The sequence below is a fragment of the Apteryx rowi genome, unplaced genomic scaffold, assembly GCF_003343035.1.
Source record: "Apteryx rowi isolate R43461 unplaced genomic scaffold, aptRow1 scaffold_7, whole genome shotgun sequence".
NCBI classification, from domain to species: domain Eukaryota; kingdom Metazoa; phylum Chordata; class Aves; order Apterygiformes; family Apterygidae; genus Apteryx; species Apteryx rowi.
Genome location: NW_020450982.1, coordinates 739,018 through 748,229, shown reverse-complemented (window position 1 = coordinate 748,229; position 9,212 = coordinate 739,018). Strand labels below are relative to the sequence as shown.

Below are 9,212 nucleotides of genomic sequence, written 5' to 3'. Positions count from 1 at the left end.
GCCTGCGCTGCGAGGAGGGAGAGGGCAGGAGGCGCCGCCAGGAGGCCGTGCCAGCCATCTGGGGAGAGGTAGTCAGGGTTAGGTGGCTTTTACATTTTTAAAAGCCTTTCGACCACAGTATTTTTGAATCTCGGTGGCTAATGTTTAGGAAAAACTGAGAGAGGTGAGTTGAAGAAAATAAGGAGCAGCTTGGCGAAGCTTTCCTGGAGAACACCTCCAGAGCCTGGCGGGATCCTGCCCTGCCCTTTTTCATTGACGATAGAAATGTACAGCGAGGTCCTTGACAGCGGAGTGAGAATACAAGATGAATTTTAATCATTAGCATATAGATACATACCTTGTCCAGTTTTCAAGGAATGGGTATGTTTAACTATTTTAAGCATAATTCAGGAGTTTTTAAACAAAGCTTCCTCCTCTTAAGACCAACATCAAGTAACTTGTATTGATTTTAGTTCCAGAGGGTGCAGCCAGACACCGAACTGAATTTGTGCCACAGGCTTCAGTAAACAGCCCTTCTGGAGCGGTCACCCATTACTAAGCTAGAAGTATTTTTCTTGAGCTCAACGTTTTATGTTTGAAAAACTCCCTTACTCATTTGTCAGGTCAAAATCTTGACAAGAGTTAAACTAGACCTTTCACATCCAAGGCAAGTTGCTAATTAATCCCTCTGTGGTTTTGATGAGATTCCATTTACACTAGAAAAATCATCTGAAAGCAGCATTGTGAAACTTAGCATGCCTCAATGAAGCACACTGGCATTTTTCAAGGTAAAACTGCTTTATATAAACTTTCCCCTTGTCTCAACACCCTCATTGCAGTGAATTTCTTCTGCATTCAAGCCGTCTTGGGGTTATAAATGTTGTGACAATCCTCCTTCACTCACCGTAAGTTGGGCACCAGCAGATGTCAGACAAATTCAGTTCAAGTTTGTAGTTGTCACGAAAGCCATCCGTCTCCTTCCCACAGCGCTTTGRAAAAATTACCACTTCAAACCTGAGGCATATGTCTGGTCCTATGTGTCTCTTAAGCAATGCTGCTTAAAAGATCCGCTTGTCTAGAATGTAAGTAAATACATTTGTGCTGTTTTAYGTTTTTTTAAAGAGATTTTTAAGAAAAGCTGGATGGGAGTATCAGTGAAGATTGCCGATGGCTCCCGTGTGGCCTATTGCCTACATCTGCTCTAAAGGCAAGTGGGTACTCAAAGCAGCAGGTTGTTGTAAGGTTAGTTTTGTGCCTTCACTGTAATGAGTTATCATGCACGGAGTCAAGGCTTCAGCTGTTTTGAATATTTGAGCTGGCCACCAGAATACGCAGTTCAGGATCAGTAACACAAGTTTATCCTGACAGCTCACAAAAGCTTAAGGGCATGGGACAAGGCTTAACTCCATTTACTAGTGCTACATAGAAAGTGAAATATGTATTTTACATAAGGCTTTGTGTGATACAAGTGAAAGAATGTACCCTGAATACCATAAACTGACTTCCTAACACTTCTTTTGTTATCACCAGAACTTTTAAATTAAAAATACAGATCGCACCATTTTATTAAGACATTCACTTAGAGCTTGTAAAAAAATTCTAACATACATAAAAGTTACAGGGTAGAAGTAGTAAGAAATTGAAACAGCATTTCCCACATACACACAATATAAATTTCAGTTTGTGTGACTTAAATTGGCTTAATCTTAAAGTGTAGTCCAATAAGACTGAAGACTAGACACTTAAGGTCCTGAACCAAGTAGTAGAACACTCTCAAGCCTTCTGGATCCCTGCAAAGCAGAACAGGAGAAATTAAAAAAGTTAGACTGAACTTCTAAGAGAGCAGTTTATAGAACTAACTAGTTTTTAAAAAAGCCTATAGCCAGGCTTCTCGGAGGTCACCTTAGACATAACAGACTCAGTTCATCCTGCAGTATTTAATGTATCATTTTGCAGTCCAAGTTTGTAAGTTTTAAGTCTTGACAAAACGAGCATTTTCAACACGAAGGCAAGTAGTAAAATAACTTGGACTTATGAAATAATATCCAGTCTTTTCAGTTTAGATGAAATACCAAAGTTTTAGGTCTAACTAGAGACTTTGTGGATAGGCCAAAGATATTTTAGTTCAGATTCTGTGAATACATCTAAAAAGTGTTCCTTTAGTAAGGCTAGCTCAGTTAGTTTGAAAATACATCAAGTAGTGACACACTCTAAAAGCATTTGGTCCATTATGCTGGACCACAGAGCACATGTGCCTCTAGGAACTGATTTGTAGTTTGAAACAATATAAAATACAACTACTGAGTAATCAGCCAGTTTTACATAAGAACAACAACAAAAAAAGCAGAGTACATACTTGGATTGATTTACATCAATGAGTGAACCGATTTTTGATGTGGTAAAAGARATGTGTTCATCACCGATTACTATTTCAAGCTCCTACAAAATAAAAGATTATAAGAAGTCAAATTACTGTTTGTGGTATCACTTACAGAAATAAGTACTGCAAAAACAGCTTTTCCATTTTTATTCCAAGGGCACTGAATGCAATATGTGAATCAAACTAACCCTCACACCTAAATTGCCTTTTGACACTGCACAAGTTTAAAAAAAAAAAATTGTTTACCCCTTTGCTAGAAACAATAATGGCTTGAAAAAAAAGTTCAGTTACATTTCTGACTAATTAGCTAACATATACAAACTAGAACAACAATTGGAAAAGACACTTTACACTAACCTGCCGACCAACTCTATCAGGAGGAGGCCATAAAGCATCATCTTCTTTTGTAATTTCACTGTCATCAATTATTCTCTTCAGCTCCTCCATCACGCTCTTATGAACATAAGCCTAGAAACAATAGTTCAGCATGAAAAAACGCAAGCACTATCTAGCATGCTACAGTTTTTACTCACATAAACTATCATGCTCAAATACAGTGATCTGCTAATTTCAAATAAAACATGTTTTCAAGAACAGCCAGACTGCTAAGCCATAATACGTAGGCTGGGCAAAGGAACGCGTCTTTATTGAAGGCACTGGACAAGCTTTACGGCGTTACAGAAACTCCTAGCTTATTTTCATGCCGAGTGGCCAAGCACGCCAAGTGCCGTACCTCTTTTCTGATCATGACGTCGTTTTTGTAGTTGCTGTTGTTGGCATAGCGCAGTTTCCCTGGTAAAAAAAAAAAAAAAACCAAACAAAAAAAACAGGATAAGCGTTAAACGGCCCCCGTCAGTCGGGACCCCGCGGCCCGGCGGGGCCGGCGCGGGGCACCGGGAGCGCCAAGGCCTCTCGGGCCCGCTGAGAGCCGGCCCCGGCGGGGGTCCCGCCACCCGGCCCTGCTTCCCGGCCCAGCCCGGCCCTCACCGTCGGGCCGGAATTCGAACTCCAGGAACTCGTGGCCGAACTTGCCCTTGTGCCCCACGTAGTAGCGCAGGTAGAAGTCGCTCGCCATGGTCCCGCCGCCGCACCGGCATGCACTGCGGCACCGGGCGCCGAGAAAGCGCGTCACGGCGGGCGGGGCCGCGGCCGCGCAGGGGCCGCCCGCGGGGCGGGCTGGGCTGGACCGGGCCGGTGCCCCTGGCGACTCGGAGCCTGCGGGCGTCTAGGCTAGTGCGGGTTAGGGGCTGCGCGCCTCGCCCGGGGCTGGCCTGGGTCCTCCTGAGCGCGCTTCAGGGCGGGGGTTTTGGGTCACGAGCAGGGGAAGCGCATCCTGGGTCTCCTCACAGCAGCTGCGCGCTCGGGCGGCCGTCGGGGCCGCCCTGTTTGCAGCCGGACAGCCCTGCGGCGGCGGCGTTGACCGCTGACATCGCGCTCCGTCGTGCAGCTCGGGGCCTCCGCGCCTCGCGCCGTGACAGCGCGGGTGACACTCCTCAGGCTCGCCCTGTCCCCCTCCAGCGAGCCGCCCGCGGGTGCGAGAGGCAACAGCAGCGYGTGTCACCTGCGGCCGTTACCGGCGCGCGGCCACCGCGCCGCGCTCTGATTGGCCGGCAACGCCGAGCGGCCGTTGGCGTCGCTCCAACCGCAGGCGCGTGCAGCTGCGGTGCTCGCGGGCGCCCCCTGGCGGGCGCCGGCGGCCCCGGCCGTGCCCATGAGGGCGAAGCCGGTGTCCGGCTCCTGCCGCCCGCAGCTGCCCCCGCGGCGGGAGGTGGAGGCCGGCGAGGGCGCTGGTGGCCTGCCGCCCGCGGAGGAGGAAAGGCWGGACCTCTGGTTCAACCGGGGCGACCCGGACATCGTCAAGTCCCCCAGCGACCCGAAGCAGTACAGGTGAGGGGCGCTCGCCGCGCTCCCCCTCGCCGTAGCTCGCMGGTCGGTGGCAGCCCAGGCTCCTTCCCCCCTCACGCCTAACGGTCGTGGCTTCCCCGGGGCAAAGGCTTTCGCCTTCGGCAGGCCGCGCTCCTTGGGGTACTCTGAGCTCGGCCAGCTAGCACAAAACTATTTTCTCCTTCTCTTAGTAACATTTTCAATGTGTTTTTGACAGAAAAAAGATCATAAAGGTTCTTGATATTACATACACTTTCCCATAACCATGATGGTAATGGCTTAGGTTCCATCACTGAAATACATCTAGTGGATTGATCGAGATCCACACTAAGAATCAATTTGTCACTTGAGACAACTTGAGTTTGTCAGTGAAGGATGCATCACATGCTTTGCCCTGAAAATTGGGATTTTTTGGGGGGAGGGGGAGGAAAATGAAAATTATTCAGTTGCTATTAATAAATGATTTCTTGTAACATTTAGACAGTAATAAAAGAAAAATGAGGTGCAGCTAGTCTTTTACTATGAGTCCAGATATTAACATTTTATGTTACTGTGTTAAAAGCTACAAGTGAAATCAACAGGAAAGTTGCTTGTAGTAAGTATCAGCAATGATTAATTGCTGTCTAGCATGAAGTATCTTGTATTGGTAAATGGCTATTGTTAAAAGGAAATTGGAGCATTGCTATTTTAGTGAAATGTTAAAACTTCATTAAAAACGTTGCATTTTTCAAACCTAGCTACACTTAACAGACGAAAAATGCAGTCTTTCTTAGAGTTACAGACGAATAGGTCGCTGTCTCTTTCTCCACAAGCTGCTTCTTATGCRAAAGGTGAAGTGTTCAGTTTTGCTGAGCACACATATGCAAATGTGCAGTATTTTGGAGAGATTTCTTGCAGCAGGGCTAAACTGATTTAGTTTTTTAATCATATATTTAGAATAACAGTGTTATGGTTCACAAAACCTCTGAGCTATTAGTAACATACCTAACAGCCAATAACTTTGGAGGCACATTTTGAGCAGGGCAAACACTGGAGCAGGGGCCCAAAGAGGCTGTGGAATCTCCATCCTTGGAGATGCTCAGAACTGACCAGCCTGATCTAGTTAGATCTGCTTTGAGCAGGGGGGCTGCTTAAAGATGATCTCAGGAGGTCTCTTTCAGCCTAAATTATTTTGCAATTCTGCGGTTCTTCTGCTGTTAGTCCCATGAAAGCCAGCTCTTGAAGGTGTCACTAATTTCTTAGATAAATGGCTAGCATGAGATAGTGCTTGACAAGCAAGAGGAGACACAAATCCCTTAAATGCTGTGACTTAAATTGAAACCATCCAAAGTGAAACAGGTGCTGAGAGCAGCTAAATAGAAATTAGAGGTCTATAAGGTTTGGTGCCAATGGTAATCTTTCCTGTCCGGGTTTCTATTAAAAGCAGGTAGCAATGTGCAGGTTTCTATGGTGGTACATTATTGGAAGTCCCTGTACGGAGGTCCCCTGCTGGTATCTCATGACTTAATGCATTTCAACCCAGTTGTAGCATCCAATAGGTGACAAATATTTGTTCTGCTCTTGCTTTCCAGATGGCTGTTCTCTTCAGGCATAGGGTACTTCTTTCATCAGGTTCTCTTCATATAATCCTCCTGTCCTTTAGCTGAGAGTGATACTGAACCCTGGAGGATCATAGATCTTAAGTGACAGGATGATGGAACTAGTAGTTTTTTCTTTAGCAGAGTCATCTTAGAGGAGCAGGGGCCCTATCCTCTTTTTAATTAGCTGATGTATAGAAGATAAACTGCAAAAAGGGAAAAGTGGCTTCTGTTAATCTGTTAGTCTGGTATTCTTTCAATGAGAAGCTTGCAGGTCATGCTGAAGTTTATGGAACGCTCGTTTTTAGCTTGATCTGCTATCACTGAAAATCACAAGCTATTTTCTTCATTAAAATATTAGCTTGAGTAGTAAAAGATGCAGTTTCTTTTTTAATTTTAATTAATAAGTATTCAGTACTACGTGTAGTGCAAATACTGTTGTAATAGTTATAGAATTGCAAAGCAAAACTAAATCGTCCTCCCCTCTTCATCATGACTTCTACAGGTAAGTGAAGCGCACAGAAATTATTCACAGGGTGCTCTATTATTTTCTTATTGTTTTAGGCTCAGTAGTGATCTCTTTAAAAGTCTCATYGATCTGTCTAATCAAAAACCAATCTGCAGCAGTGTAATGATCTTTTTGGTTCTCTACATTTACAGCTGTCACTACACTTTGAATACTTGATACCAAGTTACCTGAAATGGCATCTCGATTCGGTGTGAATAGGATGTTGGTAACAATTTGGGGTTTTTCTGTTTTGAGCTGCAGCTTCTCTGTGGCTAAGTTTGGGAGATGTGCCTCTCACTTTGTCTGTTTTTTAACATGGTAGGCTCTTGTTTTGCTGTCTGTGTAAATGGTCAAGTAGTCTCTTGAATTTTTGCTCTCGTAGCTGCAGTTTCATATCTCCTTTGGGCAAAGGCAGTAGCTTGATAGAGCTGTTCTGTGGGCTACTAGTGCACCACTGTGCCTCTTTATAACTGCTGCTTGGTTACTTAGTGAGCACCTCCAGTGATGGCCTGAAGTTTGAGAGTAAATAGACCAGTATCATTGTCTACCTTTTTGTTCTTTGGGGAACTGCTGAGAGGAAGGAAATAGCCAGAGACATGCCCTGTTGTAAAATATTCCCTTCTGAAAGAATAATTAAAAAATAGGGTATCCCTTGTGATGATCATTAGCAAGAACACTTTTCATTTAGAACACTGAATGGGGGAAAGAATTTTGTACTGCAGTAGTATTGAAAATGGCTTTTATATTGATGAACTTGAGTTGATCTCATTTAGGTGCTGCTGCAGTACTTCCCAGGTGCAGGCAGTTAATGCAGGGATATTGAAGCTGGCTCTGCTTGCAGTGAGATCAAGTCAGGCAATATTTATTATTTTGAACTGTGTAAAAAACAGATGAAATGCTTCCAGATCTAAGCTGTATGTGGAAATAACATAGTCTTTGGCATGGTGTTGTGTAAATAATCAAATAAAACCTTTTGATCTCAATTAATTCTATGTAGAGACAAGCCCCAGGTGTCCATGTCTGGACAGTATTCATCATAAACTGACCAAAGCACCTATTGATAGGTCAGATTTGGCTGTAGTTTGTTTTTCAGGAGTCTTGCATATCTTGTGATCTAGCTTCCCCTTCTGACTATGTAGGAGCTGTAAGCTTTCACTAGCATAGTCAAAACCAAAAAGTGTTGGGGTTGGTTGTTGATTTGTTTTCACAGAAATTATTTATTTTTTTGGAAAAATATGAATGTTTAAATGTAGATGCTCATAAACTAGGATTAAGTAGCTAGTTTGGATATTTTATAGGATTTCATTGGATTAAAATCATGGAGCAAAGAAATTATATTTTTGTTGTGTTTGATGGAAATTACTTTTTGTTTGGACCTGAAGATACTAAATAAATTTGATGTCCCATTTGCTATTCATTGGGCACACATAAGTAAAGAACCATGTATCATAGACTCACCAAGAGTGAGAAAATAAAAAAAAGTGAGAGAGAAGGAGGTGAAATACTTAAGGTTAATGCTTGAACTGATAATGGACTCCCAGTGTAATTCACTACATGGCAGTAGGTCAAGCTGCTTCCCCTCTGCCTGTGTTAGACTACTTTTCTTATGTTCTGTTCCCAGGGGAACTGGAGGATATTGAGGGGCAATTATTATTAGCCTAGGGAAAATTTATTTATGAATAAAGATTAATAACTAAATTTGTGCAACTCAGCTGAGTGATGAAGTACTGCACTTTTTCATAAATTTAATGTAGCAGTCTTGACCATTTATATCTGTTGTTATCTACTCTACTCACATATTATGATTCTTAACCTTTATGAAAAAATGATAACGAGGACCAAGCAATTGACCAAGCAACCTGAGAGTAAGTTTTTCTGCTCTCAAGTTATCTTTCATGCTTAGCAGATCTTCAGTGACATTGCTGGGGAAGATGGCCTAGAACAGTTATACTGCACATCTACTTTGATGGTTTAGATGTTTTAAGGACAATTTACATTGTTCATATAATTGGTTTTATAGGTATATCAGATTACAAAATGGTTTGCATGCATTACTCATTTCTGATATGAATAATGTGGAGGAAGAATCCTCAGAAGAAGAGGATAGTGCCGAGTCTGAGACTGAAACTGATGAYGGCAGTGACTCAGGAGCAGACATGGAAGATGATGAGGAAAGTTGTGATAACAAGGATGATAAGGAAAATGATAAAGCTGAGGAGGATCCCAGTGATTCTGATATGGAAATCGAAGAGTTAACAGGAAAAGAAGAGTCAGAGGCAGAACCAACAGAAAAGGAAGAGGAAAATGAAAGTACAGAGAAACTGGTATGTGTTAATGTTACAGATTTAACACTTTTGAAGTAATGAACTCTTGTCCCGCTCGGACAACTAGCTTAATCATCTATTCCAGACTCCTACTTATTGTTGTACTATTTTTTTTTTTTTGCAGTTCGTTGCCCATCTTTCTTGCCCAGCTTTGAGCCTCTACTGCTGTTGTTTTTAGATTCACTCTTTGTTGAGTGATTTTGCTGGCATGACAATAGAATTACCATTTTTTTCCCTTTGTTTCTGGGTGAATTTCAGTTATTCCTTCGGGTAGTTGCATTTGATCATTTGCTTACCAGATAAAGTAATATTGTTTTTCTTACAAGTTGTTGCAACAATGTATGATGTGTTATTTTGCAGTCTGCTGCTGCTCTTTGTGTTGCCGTTGGCAGTTTTTGTGACCCTGAAGATTTGCCTGGGTTAGCACACTTTCTTGAACACAGTATGTATCATTTTCCATGTTTAAACCACATTTTTACAGCAGTTCAAAACAAAAAAGGTATACAACAAAGGGAAATTGGGCTGAGACTTACTCATAATGTTTAGATTATATTTCTAAT

General features: G+C 42.8%; 2 protein-coding genes across 2 annotated transcripts in view; one reads left to right on the top strand and one right to left on the bottom strand.

Annotated features, from left to right (window-relative positions):
• Positions 1-1,519: 1,519 nt before the first annotated feature.
• On the bottom strand, positions 1,520-3,473 carry MAGOH (mago homolog, exon junction complex subunit). Its single transcript, XM_026086931.1, has 5 exons — positions 3,347-3,473; positions 3,093-3,151; positions 2,717-2,827; positions 2,336-2,418; positions 1,520-1,769 (listed from the first exon to the last, which is right to left on the bottom strand). The coding sequence occupies exons 1-5, from the start codon at positions 3,432-3,434 to the stop codon at positions 1,670-1,672; spliced, it is 441 nt and encodes a 146-aa protein (XP_025942716.1). The 5' UTR covers positions 3,435-3,473; the 3' UTR covers positions 1,520-1,669.
• A 597-nt stretch (positions 3,474-4,070) lies between these two features.
• Positions 4,071-9,212, top strand: part of LOC112975953 (nardilysin-like) — a 37,700-nt gene continuing 32,558 nt past the window's right edge. The window contains exons 1-3 of the mRNA XM_026086665.1: positions 4,071-4,246; positions 8,349-8,652; positions 9,013-9,094. Of these exons, the coding sequence (XP_025942450.1) occupies positions 4,071-4,246; positions 8,349-8,652; positions 9,013-9,094 (562 nt within the window). The remainder of the gene's footprint in view (positions 4,247-8,348; positions 8,653-9,012; positions 9,095-9,212) is intronic.